General features: G+C 34.0%; 2 protein-coding genes across 7 annotated transcripts; one reads left to right on the forward strand and one right to left on the reverse strand.

Annotated features, from left to right (window-relative positions):
- The first annotated feature begins 939 nt into the window (after window positions 1-939).
- On the forward strand, window positions 940-10,182 carry CLC-F (chloride channel F). 3 transcript variants are annotated; one of them, XR_002285332.3, is made up of 10 exons: window positions 941-1,619; window positions 2,336-2,738; window positions 4,659-4,853; window positions 5,892-6,346; window positions 6,468-6,572; window positions 7,297-7,527; window positions 7,645-7,854; window positions 8,084-8,316; window positions 9,156-9,371; window positions 9,899-10,182. XR_002285332.3 is itself a non-coding variant. In XM_012226461.3 (9 exons), the coding sequence occupies exons 1-9, from the start codon at window positions 1,179-1,181 to the stop codon at window positions 9,235-9,237; spliced, it is 2,355 nt and encodes a 784-aa protein (XP_012081851.1). In that variant the 5' UTR covers window positions 941-1,178; the 3' UTR covers window positions 9,238-9,596. The 3 variants fall into 3 exon arrangements, 2 of the variants coding, with proteins under 2 accessions (XP_089577113.1, XP_012081851.1); XM_012226461.3 differs by lacking the exon at window positions 9,899-10,182 and having other exon boundaries at window positions 9,156-9,596; XM_089720987.1 differs by lacking the exons at window positions 9,156-9,371; window positions 9,899-10,182 and having other exon boundaries at window positions 940-1,619; window positions 8,079-8,261.
- A 1,705-nt stretch (window positions 10,183-11,887) lies between these two features.
- LOC105641847 (putative WRKY transcription factor 2) lies at window positions 11,888-16,927 on the reverse strand. 4 transcript variants are annotated; one of them, XM_012226463.4, is made up of 6 exons: window positions 16,292-16,927; window positions 14,902-15,420; window positions 14,208-14,396; window positions 13,100-13,968; window positions 12,848-13,006; window positions 11,888-12,593 (listed from the first exon to the last, which is right to left on the reverse strand). In XM_012226463.4, exons 2-6 carry the CDS (start codon window positions 15,352-15,354, stop codon window positions 12,023-12,025), a joined length of 2,241 nt encoding a protein of 746 aa, XP_012081853.1. In that variant the 5' UTR covers window positions 15,355-15,420; window positions 16,292-16,927; the 3' UTR covers window positions 11,888-12,022. The 4 variants fall into 4 exon arrangements, with proteins under 4 accessions (XP_012081853.1, XP_012081857.1, XP_020538047.1 ...); XM_012226467.4 differs by having other exon boundaries at window positions 13,100-13,944; window positions 16,292-16,923; XM_020682388.3 differs by lacking the exon at window positions 16,292-16,927 and adding an exon at window positions 16,144-16,268.
- Window positions 16,928-19,236: the final 2,309 nt, after the last annotated feature.

Below are 19,236 nucleotides of genomic sequence, written 5' to 3' on the forward strand. Positions count from 1 at the left end.
TCAGTAAGTGTAGGCATGACCACCGGTTCATTTTGAATCGGAATCGAATCGAAATCAAATCGTATTGTGATGAACCAGAATTGAACCGAAATTGTCGGTTCAAAATTTTGAATCAAAATCGACAGTTCAAGGGCCGGTTAAGATTCATGTGAATGTTAAAATTTTAATCTGAATCGGTCCTGAACCGATGGTTAACTGGAGGTTATGGTCCAGTTCGAACCGAAAATTTTCTATTTTTATTTTCAAAATGATAATCACTTAACATATTTTATACATATCTAAAAGTCTAAATAATATTTTACTACATGATATACTTTACTTAAATATTTTTTTTTAAATACACTTTACTTTAAAAGTTAAAAATCTAAAAAGTAAAATGATAAAAAAAAAGAAAAATATTTAGTCTAAACTTAGATTGTTTTTAACTCTTTTTTTTTTTACCCTTTTAAATTGTTTACTAAGTTTAAAATTACATTCTTTTGAAGCATTTTTCAAAATTTTCTTATAATTTATTTAATTAATAACATTTAAACAAAATAAAGTGATAATTTATTTGATTATTTTGTAAAATTAATTAATTTTATTCTTATATGAGTATGAGCATTCTAAAATTTATTTAAAATAAAATTTACCAATTATTTTTTAAACTCATATTAATATTTTCGAAAGAAAGATATAACGTTAGCACTAATTATTTTTTTTAATAAAACCATCTAATATAATGTTAGCACTAATTATTTTTTTAATAAAAACATCTATCGTCGAAAACCTTGATCGCAACCTTCGATCATCAAAACTGCACTGGAATCAGCTGAAACTGAAATTGGACCGAAACTAACGATTCAAAAGCCGGTTCAAATCAAACATTTTAAAAAATATTTTGAACCGCCGGTTACTATGCCTAAAGTGCTTAATTAAAAAAATTAAAAAGTAAAAAAAAAAAAGGGTGTTGGTCGTTGCATTTGGAAGGAATGGAAAACTTGAGAAATGATGAATTGTTTGGGAATTGGGATCTTTAGTGCAACCAAACGCGCTTCCATATTCAATCCTTCTCCTCTCCTTTTTGTCATCTGAATCTCAGTAGAAGCTGACCAAACAAATCACGCATAGAATTTTTCAATTTCGTTGAGATAGATGTTATTAGAATTTGGTGATACAGAGGAAGATAGACAAACAGAATGGCAGGAAAAGATGAGGGTGAATACAGCGATGAAAATCTTCTATTGGCATTGAGAGATGTCGACGATGGCGGCGAGGACTTGGAAGGGCAAGCCATTACCAGTACGAGTGGTAGTAGTCATGGAGGAGGAGGAGGAGGAGGAGGCGGAGCTATTAAAGATCTCTTCCTCAAACATTTGGATCGAGGGTTTTCCGGTCGCCGTCTGTCCAGTTTCAAGCGTATTGATAAAGAGAATGGTAGAGAGAGTAATAGAGACTATTCTCATAATCATAATCGTGAGGGTGGACATCATCAATATCAGCATCACCATGATTATCACGATAATGATGCTAATGATGATGTTCTTGGAGATAGCGCACCTCCAGAATGGGTGTTACTTCTCATTGGTTGTCTGCTTGGTCTCGCCTCTGGTCTCTGTGTAGCTGCTTTTAATAAAGGGGTTAGTTCTTATTTCTTACTATATGTTATATCTGAAATTATTTCAATTGCTAGCTATTTTTGTTAAGTTGGTTTTGCATCTGAGACTATCAATTTCATTTCCTTTGCTTCATCAATTTGATCAATGAATTCAAGGCACTTAATTTCATTGATTAGAGTTTCTTGTTATATACCCCAGCTCATTTTGTACATGATTTGCCTATTTTTTTATGGGGGTTGGTTTTTGATTAGTAGCGTCTTATCCTTGTTTACTGATGCTATACAGCTTTAGCTTTTATCCCTTACTGAAAATAAGTTGGCATGCTTCTCAGTTGCCATTAACGTTGTAGTTGTAGTTGTAGTTGTCCTCCCGATATACTTGTTAATATAGGGCTTCTGCCCTCTTTTTCAGTCCCATCAGACTTTATGTATTATGGATTGTACCTGCTGCATAAGTTTTGCTTTAAAAATGCTGATGATTTATGTAAAAGAAGGTTTTTGAAAATAAAAGAAATTGCTTTTCAAACTTCTCTCATATTGCACGTGCAGGGTAGAGTATGCGTCTTCTAGTTTTTAATTAAATTACTTGATTGATGCTGATGCCACTGCTGTTGCTTTGTGTTTGCCTTTCTTTCTCTCTTGCTTCCTGCATAGATGGCTTGTCTTTGTTCCTACCACTTTATATGCTACTCCAATTACATTCTTTTCATATTTTGACATTTCACACTGCATATCTAGGTTCATGTGATACATGAATGGGCCTGGGCTGGGACTCCTAATGAGGGTGCTGCATGGTTTCGTCTACAGAGGTTGGCTGACACTTGGCATCGGATTCTTTTGATACCAGTAACAGGTGGAGTAATTGTTGGAATGATGCATGGCTTAGTGGAAATATTAAACCAAATAAGGCAGAGCAGTCCTTCCCAAAGACAAGGTCTTGATTTGGTTGCGGGAGTCTTCCCCACAATAAAGGCCATTCAGGCTGCTGTTACTCTGGGTACTGGTTGTTCTTTGGGTCCTGAAGGTCCTAGTGTAGATATTGGAACATCATGTGCCAATGGATTGTTATTGATGATGGAAAACAACAGAGAGAGGGAGATTGCTCTTGTTGCAGCTGGTGCAGCGGCTGGGATTGCCTCAGGTATCTATGCTTTTCATGTCGAAATTGGTCTTGATTTATTTATATCCGGGAAGTGCTATTTCAGAAGAAATACATTACGTTGCTGATTTGGTGTAAAATTATATGCATTCCCATGTGTTCCTTCTTTTCCAAGAGCCAACATATAGCCATTTAATGTCCAAGCACAGCAATCATGAGGCTACGTTATGTCATTCAAGTTTATGATGGCCAGTGATTGCAAAATATAAAATTGTTAACTATTAAATTTGTAATTTTAAGACATTGAGCTGTAGGATAGTGATTCAGTGATTGTCTTTGATGTAAGAGGTCAAGAGTTTGAATCTTGATAACCCACCTTTACTAAAAATCCCAGTATACCAAAAAAAGATGAATTTTATCATTTTAATAGGAATATGGAGGTTTACCTATCATTGTCAAAGGGAGATTAATTATTATAGACAAAATCCTGAAACATACCCTGAAGATAATCGAGCTCTATCATGTGTGAAAGTTTTGGGTCCTTTTGATAGAATGGTAGAGGTTTCTTTCCCTTAAGTAAAAAGGAGAACGAATAGTAAAATGTAATACATAAAAAAACCCTTTAAAATAATCACTTATTTATTGAAAGACGTGACTCACGAAGGAGTTAAAGTAGAAAGACTGTGTATGCAATTTTAAAAGTGACACAGTTTGACTCAGAAAAGCAAAATGATGGCAAGTGAGAGACAACATTTATTTGGAGATAATATCAAGATGGTAAGACACATGTGGAGGGAGAGGGAAACTCAAACAAGCTTTAGTCCCGAAGACCGCTAAGTGGATTCTTTTACGAAATCATTTTTTACTAACTTCAGTCATGCTATTTCTTTTTTAACCCCAAAGAACAGCTGATTGTAGGCCTCTTTGCAAATTAATTTTTCAGCAAAGGACATGTCTGCAAATATTTTTTCGAGCTTGTAGGTATGAAATATTTTATTCTTTATGGCCTATTGGATAGAGGGTATTTACTTCTCCATAGGACCACAAACACCAACAGCAAAGACAAGGTTGAGCATGAGTTTCCTTCTTCTCGGTTTTGACATAGAAATGACAACTGAGTGGGGTAATGGAGCCATTCCCTGGCTCTAGCTGGGTCCCAACTGGATTTTGGGGCGTGAGGTAGGACGCTTGGGATATCCTCATCTTTACTTAGTGGAGAGAAAATAAGGGATTTCCCTCCCTGCTCTGAATAGAGATAGCCAATTTGATTCGCATCAATGTATCTACCATACCCACCTGCAATTAAAGGCTATGGGTTATATCATTAAGTGATCAAAATGAACCAACCTGTTAACCACCATCACCACCACTACATCTGACCTTCGTCGTGAGTTTTGTTAACAATTTCCAAAGTAATTTATGCATTTCAGCCTTGTTAAAGCATAAAGTGGAAAAACCAGAAGGATTGGTGAATAGGGAGCCTGAGAATTATGTTGTTCCCTGATTTTATTATTTTGCTTTAACAAGCAATACGAATCAACACTGTTTAGTAGCTTTTAATTTTTTTGTTGTTTGGTAACACTTCTCTAAATATTATGTAAAAATTCACTTGAAATAACAAATAAAAAGTTCTAACTTAAAATTCACACTGGATATAAGTCATTTGGCTTGTAATAAATTTGCATTTCAGAAATTTTAGCATGTTCATTATGTAACAATTAAAATTCAGCTCTTAAATTTTTGGTGTTACCAAACACTAAGTTAGAAATATGGTGTTCCATTTTTCTGTTTAGATTAGATCATCTTTACCAAGGATGTGTTTGTAAGGTTTTCTTTTTTTGAAAAATAAACTAGACAGCTGACTTAGTTGAATTCCTTATGCAGTAATAATGGTTCTTGCTTCTGTTTCTAAAATTTATTGTTGAAGTTTTTTGTATGACTCTCAATCTTTTCCCGCTTCAGGTTTTAATGCAGCTGTTGCTGGTTGTTTCTTTGCCATCGAAACTGTGTTAAGGCCTCGCCGTGCAGAAAATTCGCCTCCATTTACAACTGCAATGATAATATTGGCTTCTGTTATATCATCAACAGTTTCAAATGTTTTACTTGGTACACAATCAGCTTTTACAGTGCCACCATATGATTTGAAATCTGCTGCTGGTATTACTTCTAACTTATTTGTTTTATATGTTTCACTTCTGTGTGTCTAACATTTGTGTTTATGTGCCTGGTTGCCACAGTTTTTAGTGCATGGATGCATCTGCTTGATACTTTACTCTCCAGCCTTTTCGGAAATATCATTGGTTTAATTTTTAAGGGGGACTTACATTGTTGGTATCAGAATTTTTTCAATTTTCAATTTCAGATGAACTGTTTTTTTGTTTTACAATCAGTCTCTAAACGGAGAAACTTTTTTCAAGTAGGTGCACAGAATACTAAAATGGACCATTTTAGTTGCTTCTCCACCCCTTTCATGTCTCTCAATTTTACTCTTTCTCTCTTTGTTACATTCTCAATCACTTCCATTGAAATTTTTCTTGAAAATAGAAGAAATGTTGAGGGAAATTTATTTATTTTTATTTTTAGAAAAAAGACAAAAGATATTGGAGGGTAAAAAAAAAAGAGAAAGAAGTGAGAAAGATGAATAGAGTGAGGTTTAGATGTTATGCAATATTTTTTTTTTATTTTTTTTTATTTTTTTTGTAAATTGGTCCTTTTAATTGTTGGAAAGAAATTCTAGCTGAGTGCATGTAGTTGAATTTTTTTTTTTATGTTCAAACGCTTGTAAGAATAAATAATTATTCCATCTGTTAACAACTAAGTCATTTTTTAGTCCTTGAATGGCATTTCTGTAATGCAGAGATCCTACTTACTTTGAGGTCACTGGCTGTCTTCCTAATATGGTGTAGCAATGTGAAAAAGTTGTGTATGTACATTGATGAAATCAGTATGAAACTAGATATGCTTTTGGCACTATGGGAGAACTGAGATTTTTCTTGTTCTTCTTCCTCTTCCTCTTCCTCTCTTTCCCTTCCCCACTTTGTTTGGGATTAAAAAAAAAAAAAAAAAGAACTGATTGAGATCTTGTAAGACGTATGCAGCAAGAAATTTGGAGCTTGAGTGAATTATCTAATGTCACTGTATGTTATGTTCTTCTTCCACTCTCTCTCTTCTCATATGTTTGCAATTGCTTTGCAGAATTACCTTTGTACCTGATCTTGGGCATGCTATGTGGTGTTGTAAGTGTGGCCTTTACTCGCTTGGTCTCTTGGTTCACCAAGTTATTTGACTTTATCAAGGAAAAATTTGCCCTTCCGGCTATAGTTTGTCCTGCTTTAGGTGGTTTAGGTGCTGGGATAATTGCACTCAGGTATCCTGGGATACTATACTGGGGTTTCACAAATGTTGAAGAAATTTTACATACTGGAAAAAGTGCTTCAGCTCCAGGAATCTGGTTGTTAACCCAACTAGCAGTAGCCAAAGTTGTGGCTACAGCACTATGCAAAGGTTCAGGACTTGTAGGTGGTCTCTATGCACCAAGTTTGATGATTGGTGCTGCTGTGGGTGCTGTATTTGGGGGTTCAGCTGCAGAAGTTATCAATTCAGCCATTCCTGGAAATGCAGCAGTTGCTCAGCCACAGGCATACGCGTTGGTAAAGTATTCTGTTCCTGCTACAACTTGTTCTACATATGACTCTTGATATTTGTTAATCTCTTGTTAAAGGCATAGTCTGAATCTTTGTTCCGTATTAAATAAAATATATTTTCATGTAGGTTGGAATGGCTGCTACATTAGCTTCAGTTTGTTCAGTGCCATTGACTTCAGTTCTACTTCTGTTTGAGTTGACAAAGGACTACATGATAATCCTCCCCCTCATGGTAATTTTTTACAATTTCGTTCATTGTTTGCCATGTGATATCTATAGGCTGTAAGGTTGCAAAATCAGGTCAGGAACTGAAATGCTTCTGTTACTTGGAAATGGTCTAATTGATAATTTTTTCCATCATCATGACTTGCTTTGTCTTTCTGTTATGTATCACATGCCATGGATGTTGGAATAATAGAAACGAGATGGTTTTGATATTGATCAATCCATTCGATCTGTTGGTCGGAAAAAAAAACCATTGGATCCTATGGCAGTGCACTGTATTGTCGAAAAAACATTGCCACTTTTTCTGTCTGGTCTCCTACAATTTCTCATCCTTTGCAGACTTACTGTGAGTGACACTGTTCCTTCAAAATTAACATGGTGAATATTATATGCATGATCTGCGTTTTACTGTTCATAATAATATCAATCTCTGCAATCCAAAGGCATGTGTGGTACATGCATAAGAATCATACTGGAGATCAAATTACTTGCAGTTATGGTAGCTTGATTTAAAATGGAAATCTTAGTTATCAATCTTTCGTTCAATATTTTCAACATTGGATACATTTTTCCATTTAATTATTTTTCCATTTATTTTTCTGTTGTCTTCTTTCTTTATGTTGCTCTTGTTTTTGATTATTCTGTATCAAGTAGGCTTATTATATTATATGCCATATCATATCTTCATGAAGTTAAAATATTTTCTTATGTTAATATTGACTTGCAAGTAGGGAGCTGTTGGATTAGCGATATGGGTTCCTTCTGTGACCAATCAGGCGAAGGAGACTGAAGCATCTGATACGCGTGGTTTGAAAAGGGGATATTCTTCTCTTTCAAATACTGAAGACAAAAATGAAGTCTGGAGAAGAATTGATGGTGGAGATGATCTAGAACTTTCTGTAATAGATAATGCTCATGATCAGGAAGCAATAAATGAAGATTCAGTTTTGGAAGATCTGAAGGTTTAAACTCTTTCCTGCTCATCATTAATTATCTAATATTTCCTTTATTTTTTCCCTAGCTTTTATTGCATTCACTTTGTGGTCTAACTAGGGCAAAATGTCCCTGTTTGTTGCCAGGTTTCTAGGGCCATGTCAAAGAACTATATAAAGGTCTCAGTAGCCTCAACGATAGAAGAAGCTGTAGATTGTATGCATAACAGCAAGCAGAAGTGTGTACTTGTGGTTGATGGTGAAGATTTACTGGAGGGAATACTAACTTATGGTGACATTAGACGGCTGTCTAATAAGTCTGATGATGCTTCTGCAGTTGATTCGACAATAACAGATGTATGTAAAGATGGTGCTTAAATTCCTTATGGTTTATGAATTGAATGCTTCTTGTCTTCATTACTGAACATGATGTTGCATTTTCTATTCCTATTTGCAAATTATCATCACTCCTCTTCTCCCTCACTCTCTTCCTGTGCCTTGCATCTTTTATTATCTTTTTGCTGCTTAATGTTACATCTTTTTCACTCATGAATGATATTCAGGTGTTTATTACTGTTTAGTGCAGGCAAGTACCTGTCTTGTTTCATCTGTATGTACCCGGGGGATAAGCTACAGAGGTCAAGGTCGTGGACTTTTGACATGCTATCCAGAAACTGATTTGGCTATTGCAAAGGAGCTAATGGAGGCCAAAGGGATCAAGCAGTTACCTGTTGTTAAGCGTTACAGAGGCTCCTGGAAAGAAAGGAAGCGAAGAATTGTTGCTCTTCTTCATTACGATTCAATTCAGAATTGTCTCAGGTTTGTAATAGTTTTTTGTTCACAAAAAGTAGACCATATAACTTTCTTTTTTTCACTATTGATTTCTGCTTCCTGATTTCAAATTCTCTAAAACTTACAGCTTTGAAATTCATCTTAATATTATCAGAAGTGCAGTTGTCAATCTTTAGTTTCTTTTTTTGATGGGATGGTTTTATCCTGTGTGGCCTCAACCACTGCTCTGGTGCTTATCAGTTAAAATGATATTTTATGAAATAAACCAAGAAAGCTGGAGAGGTGGTCAAATGACTTGGCTTTTACTCAGATTTTTCACAGTTGACCTACATATCACCATATCAGAAGTTCATACTTCATCGTATATGTTCCTACCGGCCCCGAGAAACTTCATACTGATGATTCTTCTCTCTCTCTCTCTCTCTCTCTCGTGCACACAGAAACATGTTTCATTTTCTTGCTTCAATTCAAGGATTTGGTATCAGCATGGCATGCTACATGTGGTTATTTTTCATTTCTGCTAACTAGCAAGGTTGTAGGTAAGTTTTTGAGGGCATGCAGATGGAAACTTGTCGATAATTTTACCACTTGCTTTTGGGAATGAAATGCAAAAACTTAATCTCATTTATTACCTGTTTTATACGTTTTGATTCATGTGTTGGAATAAGTTGATTTTGTAGATGCTCCTCTGTTCCATAGACAATCTGTCATTAACCCTGCACTAGAAAATCGTGTTTTTTGACAGAGATGGATTTGCACGATTCTGTTCTCATTGTTCCTTTGACCTGATTTGTGATTTTAATGTCTGAAATATTTGCATTTTGTAAAGCTTTTCTGTTAGGTTGAGAGTTCTTTTGTCTCTGCAGAGAGGAGCTGGCTCGACGGAAGTCCATCTTTCAGCACAGAAAAGAAAATCGTCTTGATAAGATGATTGAAAGCAGCCATTAATTTGTTGATGTAAGTTCTCGTCAAATTTCAAGTTCCTTTGGACCAGCCCTGTAAAGGACAGGTTGAAAGAGAAATGATTATCAAATCAGTCATCTTCATCTTGGAATTAGTTCGTCATAGTTCTTGAATGACAGGTATGCACACATCTTTTGTTCGGAAGGTTTTGAAATTAAAATACCATTTGACACATTTTGCCATTATCTAACATTAGTAGTTTAGCAAGTTGAATTTTGTATATGTAGTTGTTAGTAGCATTTCAATATTAGTAAAAAAAAGAAAAAGAAAAAGAATACCTGTTTATAGCTGAATCAAAGTTAAGTTCTTGTGCGAATGGGAATCTCTTGCCTGATTTAGCCTAAGCCTAAAGTTCTCTGGTGATCGTTCAAAAATCTGATTGCAACATAGAGTTTTAACTATTAAAAAATGTTGTTAGCCTTAAAGTATTCATTTGTTTTCTGTTGTGTTTAATCTGAATTATTTGTGAAAATTTGAACAAGCTTTTACGTACCGATTGGAATAAATCCATATGAAATCTATTTCATTTGCTGCTGAGTAGCGATGATATCAACATTTTAGGTCTAATGAGATAAATTCTTAGTAGTAATGGATGGATGTGTTTGATATTATCCTAACAGTTAAGTATGCAAATTGCAATTTGCAGTTAATTTAGATGCACAATCGCCTTCGCCGGACGAGCAAAGGCTTGGAATTTTCCAAATTCTTGGGTGAATTAATGTAGGAATGAAATGTCCAAATCAATGTCTAGAAGTGAACTGGTTACTCATAATTGTTGTATCCAATTATCGTTGATGGGAAAACCTTGTCATAGTGAATTTGTCAAGCTTATGGGTCGGGTCATTCATGGATCTCAATCTAAGCCTGATTTATTTGATGTAATTGGGTAAAGGTGAACTAGTAAGTATATCACAGTTGCGATTCTAAAAATTTAGTAGCTCCTGGCACTAAAAATTATCAAATTAAGAAATTTTTTACTTAAAAAAAAAAAAAAAAAAAAGAATAGATATTGGTAATGTCCGAGTAAAAAAGCTTTTATAGCATTAAACTGACTTAACTGCCTTTATTAAATTAAACAGAGATTTTAATGTTAAATGTTTCGTTTAAAAATTAAATCCTCAAATTCTCCGACAGCTATTTCTCTCTCGAACACTAAAAGTAGACACATAAACATTTGTTTCACTTGAGATTATGGAAATGTCTTCAGGATCATTCTGTTCTTGTCCTAAAGAGAATCAAAGATCTATTTCTGAGTGGTTAATTTCCATGATTCATGAACATTCAGACATGTCGATTTAGGCTGAAATTGCAAATGCTTGAAAAGTTCAGGGTGAAATTGATGGGTAGACCATCCATTTACGTCTTTTTATTATCTTTTTTCTACATTTATTATTGTTTGATTTTAGATGGTGATGGTTGAATTCCTGGAAATGATGCAACAAAATTCTTTGGCATGGTTAATCTATCACAACACCTTAAGGAGGTTTAATTCTTGCTTCTATTTTGTATTTTCAGATCTTACCATTGTTTCATATTATGTTAAATACTTTACATATAAAAATCAAAAATCAAAATACAATTATTGTTTTTTGTTTTTTTTTTAGGAAATAAATGATTATATTAAAAGAAAGAATCCAAACATAACAAAAAGGCAAAATAAAAGGAGGAACATCCTCGATCCAAATGGTAACATTAGCGTTTTGGAACTCATGGAGACAAGTTAAGCCCTGCTGCACAATCAGTGATTCGTCAAGAATTTACCTTGAAATCATTAATATTCATAATTCGAAACTTTAAGGATCTAATAGATCTTTTGTTAAAATATAAAGATGAATTTATGCATTTTGCAAACATTCAGTTAGATCTTTGATTACGTTAGTAAGGAGACAATTAAATTAGTTTAACATTATAAAATATTTATTGCTCTGACATTAATAAAATCTGCTCTACAAATAATGTTCCAAAAATTATTAGGTGTTAATATATCCAACAAATTAAGTTTGAAATACAAAATTGGGGGTAATTGTAAATTTAAGCGACATTAAAAAGATATAAATTCTATTATAAAAAATAGTCCACCGATTACGTTGATATCTCAAATTACAATTAGAATGAGTGGTTTGATATTTTTAGCATTAAGTGAAGTCGATATCTGATTCTCATAAATAGAGCAAATATTCACTAAAGCGCTTGATTTTACATATTTAATGGTGTGAGTCAGGTAAAAAAAAAAAAAATCATGGACCATCATGAGTATTTCAAATTGATTAATCTGAACTAACTTTATGTCTTTATCCATGCGCAGCTGCAGTGGGGATAACAATAGAGGCGGTACTAGGTGGAGGTGGAGCCCTAAAGGGGCCGCTCCACCACCAAGAAATTTTTATGGAAAATTATGTTGAATTTATATTTTTGAACCATCAAAAGTTTTAAAAAATTTTGTTTTGCACCCTCAAATAATTTTTTCTAGTTTCAGCCCTAGGGTGGATAACAAAGTCAAAATACAAAAGCCCTAAACCCTTATTAAAGATGAGATACGCTTAACAGATTTTGTGAGAGAACTTAGTTTAAGAGTCTGGATTCTAGATATCCATGTAAGTAAAACATTAGAGATGCTTTGCAAATGGCCAGACACTGATGAAATGCCAATCTATATATATATATAATAAAGATGTAAATATTTCTATTTTCCTCACAACAAAAGTAAAATTAATAATAGCAAATAACAAATTAAGATTTGAAGATAAAAATAAGTGAAAAGAATAAAAATTTACATCTGTGGTCCAAGTGGCAGCCTACTCATGATTTGCTGATACACTGATGGATTGTTTGAAAGATTCAAGCTGGGTTCTGACATTGGCTCCATTTTTGGTTCTCCTTTTGGCAACATGAACCCCATTTCATTCAGTGGACGTTGTTGTGCTAAATAAGGGTGAACAGGCATGACAGGCATCTTGGGTTGGCCCGGACCCAATCCAGCCATAGCCAGATTGGCTAAGCCTGGCGGTTGATTCATTCCGAAAGAGAAGCCAGGGGTTAGCCCCAGCTGCTGCCTTCCTGGGAGGCTGAAGGATGCATATACAGCAGATCTATCAAACCTAGTCATGCTGCTGTGGACTTGTGCTGGTTCAGGCCTGTGAACATTGTTTTGAATAGCTGTGCCAGTTTGTGCAGGTCCGGTACTAGAGGCGCCGGAGTTAACATGGCTGCTATTTCGAGCGGCAGGAACATCATGATTGTGTTTACCTTCATATGTAGTGATTACTGACTTAAGGTCATGTGATGCCCGTTCCACATGTTTCCTCACCGTGCAGCCTGCATTAGTACACTTGTAATAACTCCTGCGATAAATGGGCATTTAAACACTCAGTTTTATGTTGCAGCAGTAAATGGAAAGAAGCAGCCTTCTGTGCAATCAAAAGAATTGAAGAGAAATGAATTAAGGGGCACAAAAATATGACAAAATGGTTATCATATTCTTCCTTTAATTTGGTGCTAACTGGGGTTTAAATTTGCAACCTAGCAACTTGGATATGACACTTTACTTAGCTCATTGGTAAAAATGGTCAATAGTAATGGCATTAATGTTAGTCACCTGGGATTTGGGTTTCCTTTGACAACTTTCTGCCCATATTTGCGCCAGCGATATCCATCATCAAGGATATCCACCTCACTTGTAGTCTGGACAACTACTCTAGGCTCACGGATAGCTCTTGTAGCTCCTCCAATGTCAGTTGGGTAATTTTCAATTTTCCTGCATTGTTGAAACAATAAATAATTGATATTGATGTCAAGCCAGGCACCATTCATATCTATCTATCTATATATACATAAATGTAATCTTAACCTTCTCTTTGATTCAGATTCATCTCCTTCACCATCATAATCTACGCTGCCATGTGTAGCCCGATCATCATCTTCTTCCTCATTGGAAAAGGTAGACGAGGCATCAACTGCATCACCTGATTCAAAGTGACTACTATTTTGAACCTGAACTGAGGAAGATGGATTGCCAAATTCAGGACCTACAGATGCTGAAGATGTCACCTCAACATTGTCATGTCTCCAATCAGGAGTTCCAGCAGCAGTTCCCTTTTGTGCACTTGCCCATGCAGGATCATTATCTATACCACTCTGTAGTCCTGTTTGCTCAGGAACATCAAGTTGCACATCCATGAGTGGATTCGATGATCCAATGCCTGACCTCCGGTTGGGCGGAGGTTTGGGATGGTTGTGAGCTCCTTTGTATATTATCTCTGTTATGTGACCCTCGTGAGAGCGTTCAACCTTCTTTTTGACTAGACAATTTGGATGTGTGCATTTGTAATAACTCCGTGGATATTCGCTGCCCTTTACTTGTTTCTGTCCATACTTTCTCCAGTTATATCCATCTTCAGATGGTGTGCCAATACCACCACAAGCCATAGAATCTCCACTGACTCTTTGGTCTCCTTCATCTTGTCGTTCATCAAGAGGTGGAGATTGTTCAGCGCTGCCACCAACAATATCAAACACTCTTCTATCCGTTGCTATAGTGTTACCTCCATTATCCTTTTCAGTTGTTGATCTAGAGAAGTCCAATGGCACTTGGAGGGTGTTCCTATTCTGAGACTGGACTTTGGTTGGCTCTACACCATGAGATGGAAAGGGATTTTCAGACTGAACTGAAACTTCAATGCTAGGAAATGATTGCTGCAGAAGAATGGCTTGAATTATCTATATGCAAAGGCAAACATTTCTTAACAAACAAATTAACTGTTGTGCCCTTTCATTTACACCAAATTAACTATTTCTAGTGGGATGCCACCTCTTAGTACTCATCAGGTGTGGGCAGTTTCAATATTTGAAATTTACCAAAAGCATGAAAAAAAAAAAAAAAATCATCTGAAGGTGTATTAATTTCCTAATTATAACTCCAACAACACTGACAAAGGCAACACTGACTATATACTTACTTTGTTTGTTGTGCTGAGGAAAAAAGAGGATCCTGAGTCAGGAATAGGCTTGAATGCAAATGAAGATGCATTGATGTCCTCAAAGAAATTATCTTTACTTTTATCACCAGGTTCGGAGACCAAAGTTGAGATCTTACTGTTTCCATTAGGGATAAATGAGAATTTTCCAGTTGTTGGAGATGGCTGAGCCTGAATTAAAGGTTCAGAAGCAAGCATTTAGCACATTGCAGAACAAGCCAACAAAGGTTAGTAGTGCTACAATACAATATTCACCCAGCAAAAGCAAAGATTAAAAGATTCAAGATACTGATGATTTAAAAGGATACTTATGATAAAGAACAACCTTAGTACAAATTATTTATTGAGTTGCAATATAAGAATAAGTAAATTTTGTTTCAATTTTTCTACAGCAGCTCAAACATGCAAAGGTGTATGTTATATAGTATATTTATAGCATTGAACTCAGACAAAGTGAAAAAGATCAATCATAAAATCCTAAACCATGGACCTGTTACCTGATTATTGCTATTTAAACTCTACTCATATTTTTCAAGCTTCTACCTGTATTATGCTTTTCCGTAGAGCTTTAGAGCTACTTATTGTCTCTCACATTCCATTCATTACTTGATTATTACTTCCAAAGCTAAAGAGACAACCAAATGATGCCTACGAAGTTTCAGCATTCTCAACTTACCAAAGAATTTGATAGGAGTACTGGAGAATCTAACAAGGTTGTCGGGCTGAGACCAGGCGGAATTGTCAAGTAAGGAGATCGAATCTCTGGATTCAACGAAAGTTCAGCAGACCTAATACTTTCTGTATTCAACCTTGGAGCATTAAATCCAGCTCTGGCTGCCATTCGTTCTACAAGACCTCCACGAGAGCTGGATTTCTGCTCTGAAAATGGAGATAGTTCTGAAAACTGAGCACCACCACATTGTGTTGCATCCTTTTCGTCAGCATTTCCTTCCATCATCTGCTCTCGAGATCCTAGAAAGAACCCTTCAGTCCTATTATCCCTCAAAGGTTCTGGAATTGTTCTTGAACTGATATCATCACCTAAAATTGCTGAAAAGAAAGCTCTTGGGCTTGGACTAGGAGGAACCCAATCACCAATTATAGCAACATTATCATCAATCCCAGCCATGTTACCAATATATTTTAGCTAAAGGTCTCACAGCTTCAAGTCAAGGTGTTGGCTATGGTGGAATTCCTGGAAGGTTTTACAGTAAAAAGAGTAAATTATTCCATCAACAAAATTTTGTAGTTGAAAAGTGGATATGGAAAAAAGGGAAAAGGAGAGTAATATTTATAAATTGAATTCTTCTTCTGCACAAGCCAAAAAAACTAACAAGAAGAACTATAGCTTAGGTAAGTAAAAATTATCAGAAACCAAATCAGAAATAAAGAATTCAAATTATCCAATCTATAAATATACTCGAACCTAATTCAGCTTTGTTTTCAGCTAAATGATTTCATCCAAACATGCACACTTCGTTGGAATAAAACTAAAATAGAAAAAGATGAAGAAATATGATGGACCAATCAAATGGATGAGTTTCCAAAATGAGAAGATAGTAACAATAATCAAACCAATTCCATTTTTGTTAGCCTATGTTACCTGTATAAAGGTAGCAACAATCCATAATATGATAAAAGACAACATTCCAATTTAAAGATGTTTTGTCAAGGAAATTAATCCAATGAAAAGGATAACCTTCACAAATTTATATATATAAATAGAAAGCTGATATTTCCCATCAGGATCCAGTCAAAAAGAAAAATGATATTTTGTGAAAGAAAATAAGTAGGGAAATTTAAGTTATTAAGGCTTAAAAGAAAAACCAGGAAACAAAAAAGTTTAGAATTTTAAACCACCAAAACGAAAATATTCATAATAATGAAAGAATTGTGCAATGAAACTAAAGTTAGGTACCTTAAATTGGCAGAGAAGATATGGTTGTCAGAGACTAATTAAAAAATATTCAAAATTTTAGATGTACAAAACAAAAAGAGATTTGAAGCAAACATAACAAACACAGAGAGAGAGAGAGAGAGAGAGAGAAATGATTAAAAATGATTACCTGATTGATTATGGAGTCCAGGTTAAGATGATGATATGAACAAGACCCACCACCACCTCCACCACCAACCTGACCCTGACCCAGACCCAAACACTCAGACCCTTAATCAAACCTTGATTCTTTTATCTCTCTTCAATTCCAACCAAAATGGTAATGACCCACTTTTCCAGTCTAAGAAAAATAGAAAAGGCTAAAACACCTTCTTCCTATCAAATTCCCTCCCTTCTCTCTCTCTCTCTCTCTCTCTCTCTCTCTCTCCCTCCCTCCCTCCCTTCTTTGTTTTAGCCCAAAATGATATGATGATTTTGAATTGATTTGAGAAAATTACAAAAAGTAGAATATAATTCTATTATATCATTTCCCAACTTCTCCAAGAAAAAACAAAGTAAGGTTAAAAGGAGATGATTGTGGAAATGGTGGGGGACCTGAAATGGATGGAATCTTTGAAGAATGAAGGAAGAAAGAACAAAAGAGAAAAGAGAAAAGAAAAAGGAAAAAAAAATATAAAAAACACCACACACACAGACAGACAGAGGGAGAGAGAAGGAAAGAGAGAGAGGGGGAGCTCTCTCAACACAGAAGCTTACACATTTCCCTTCCTTTTGATTGATTCTACAGTAGTATTTAACTAATCATTCTTATTTCCCTGTTTTGGACTGGGTTCCTCTTTTGCATACCCTTTAAACACCCACCATTTGGGTTGGCATCATTGGTTCTTTAACTTAACCAATCAAAAACTGCCATTTGTATGCCCAAGTGGGTAGTGTTGCTCTGACAGTGCTAAAGCTTATTGGTTGGAGTTAAAGAAATTGAAGGAGAGAGTTCCAGTTGATTCTATACCCTAAAAAGTTTCAATCTTTTTCATTTTTTTTTTTAATTTAGAAAACTGATTAATCAATAAATAATGGTTGTTTTAGTTGTTTTTTATTATTATTATGGGAGATGTTCGGATGTGAAGTTATGCAGCGGCCTCACACCTGTTAACATATTACCCTTGGAATGTGAAAGATGTTATAACCAACTTAATTTTAGTTCACCTTCTTCAGTTTGTTACACTCCTAAAATCTATTAATTACCCACTTCTAATTATAGGATTATGATTAGATAAAGGGAAATTAGCACATAATTCCGTAACTAATCAATAGATTTTGATATCCGTTGCTCAGTCTGTTAAAAAAAAAATCGTTTTTAAATGATTACTTTGGTCCAAAATATCCCTTTTGTTTGAAAAATATAAGTCATTTAAAGTTTTTACACAAGTATTAAGGAAATAATTAATTATCCTATATTATAATAACTCAAAGGTAATTTGACCAAATTATTCTTTATCTCAAAATCAATAGTTGCTTATAAAGTATTTATTGTATTTAGTGTAAACGAGAGCAATATTGAAAAAACATCATTTATTACTTCTTAAAATATACAAAACGACTTATATTTTGGGACAAAATAACAAAGTAAAAACGACTTATGTTTTAGTACAGAGGGAGTATAAGTCGTTTTGAGTATTTTAAAGAGTAATAGATAATGTTTTTTTAATGTTACCATTGTTTACATTAAATACAATAAATACTTTCACAAGTAACTATTGATTTTGACATAAAAGATAATTTGATGAAATTATCATTGAGTTTGTTATAATCTATGAGAATTAATTGTTTTCTCGATACTTGTGTAAAAACCTTAAACGACTTATATCTTGGGACAGAAGAAGTACTATTAGTAGTAATTACTATACTCAATCATCCTTAACTTTATTATTTCCTCTGTTTCAAAATATAAGTTGTTGTTTAAGGTTTTTGCATAAGAATTAAGGAAAAATTAATTCTTCTAGATTATAACAAAACTAATGATAAATCGACTAAATTATCATTTATCTCAAAATCAATAGTTACTTGTAAAGTACTCAAAAACATTTTATATTTTGGAACAGAAGAAATATAATTTAAGAAAATTACTTATTTTGTTAATTACTATACTTATATTTTGGGACAGATGGAGTTAATAATTATTACTTCCTTCGTCCCAAAAAGATGGTTAACAACTATTTTTTAAAGACAAACGGAATACAACAACTTACTAATAGTTACTAAAAACCTGATTAGTGGAATCGCCCTTAATGTAAATGACACAACAGACTATTAATACAATAAAAGACAAAACAAATAATAAAATATAAATTTAATCGATCAATGCAATTACGTTTTGAAGACTATCAACAGTATTTTAAGAAGGATTCACATCGTGGATTAACGGACCTCCCAAAGCAAGAAAGAAAAATAATTTATTTATATTTTGTATTTTCCAAACAAGAAACCAAAAGTTTATGGAGGACCGTCTAACCTACGTCAAATGAAAGGTTAAGACAAAGAAAAGGCTTCTCTTTCATATATATTTTTTATTTTATTACATTTTTTTTTTTTGAATCACCTAGCTGGAATGGAGCTCTTTTTTTTTTTTTTTTTTGATAAAAACAAGTATTTTTTTAGGTATTTTTCCGTGGAGATTAAGTTCATTTTCTGAATGATTTGAAAGAGGGTTGGCCACTCGTCTTATTTAAATATTAAATATTAATTAGACTGAAAATGATCCGTTCTTTATTTAGATTGATGGTCAATTTAAAAACTTATATATATATATATATATATATATATAGATATATATATATATATATATATATATATATATAAAATTCTGAAACAAAAATAATATAAATTATGTGGCACTTTACCTTTTAAGGATTCTCTTTTTTTTTTAAAAAAAAAAATTTAATTTTTTAATGCACTTTTATAATATTCTTTTTGCTTTTTTATAAAATTTTATTTGTATATATACGGAAGGACGTACACTGGGGCGAAGGGGGGCAATGGGCTCCCAGAAATTTTGGACAAAAAAAATTTTAATAAGAATAAAAAATAATTGGATCCCTAAATTAGGTCTAAATT

Source organism: Jatropha curcas, chromosome 5 (genome assembly GCF_041381405.1).
Source record: "Jatropha curcas cultivar XTBG-Jc1 chromosome 5, XTBG_Jcur_1.0, whole genome shotgun sequence".
Lineage (NCBI taxonomy): Eukaryota > Viridiplantae > Streptophyta > Magnoliopsida > Malpighiales > Euphorbiaceae > Jatropha > Jatropha curcas.

Coding starts and splice junctions, on each gene's coding strand:
- CLC-F (XM_012226461.3), top strand. CDS start 1,179: ATGGCAGGAAAAGATGAGGGTGAATACAGCGATGAAAATCTTCTATTG. Junction 6,347..6,467: donor AGCCACAGGCATACGCGTTG/GTAAAGTATTCT, acceptor ATTTTCATGTAG/GTTGGAATGGCTGCTACATT. Junction 6,573..7,296: donor TGATAATCCTCCCCCTCATG/GTAATTTTTTAC, acceptor ACTTGCAAGTAG/GGAGCTGTTGGATTAGCGAT.
- LOC105641847 (XM_012226463.4), bottom strand. CDS start 15,354: ATGGCTGGGATTGATGATAATGTTGCTATAATTGGTGATTGGGTTCCT. Junction 14,397..14,901: donor TACTCCTATCAAATTCTTTG/GTAAGTTGAGAA, acceptor CCTTTAATTCAG/GCTCAGCCATCTCCAACAAC. Junction 13,969..14,207: donor TCCTCAGCACAACAAACAAA/GTAAGTATATAG, acceptor CTTTGCATATAG/ATAATTCAAGCCATTCTTCT.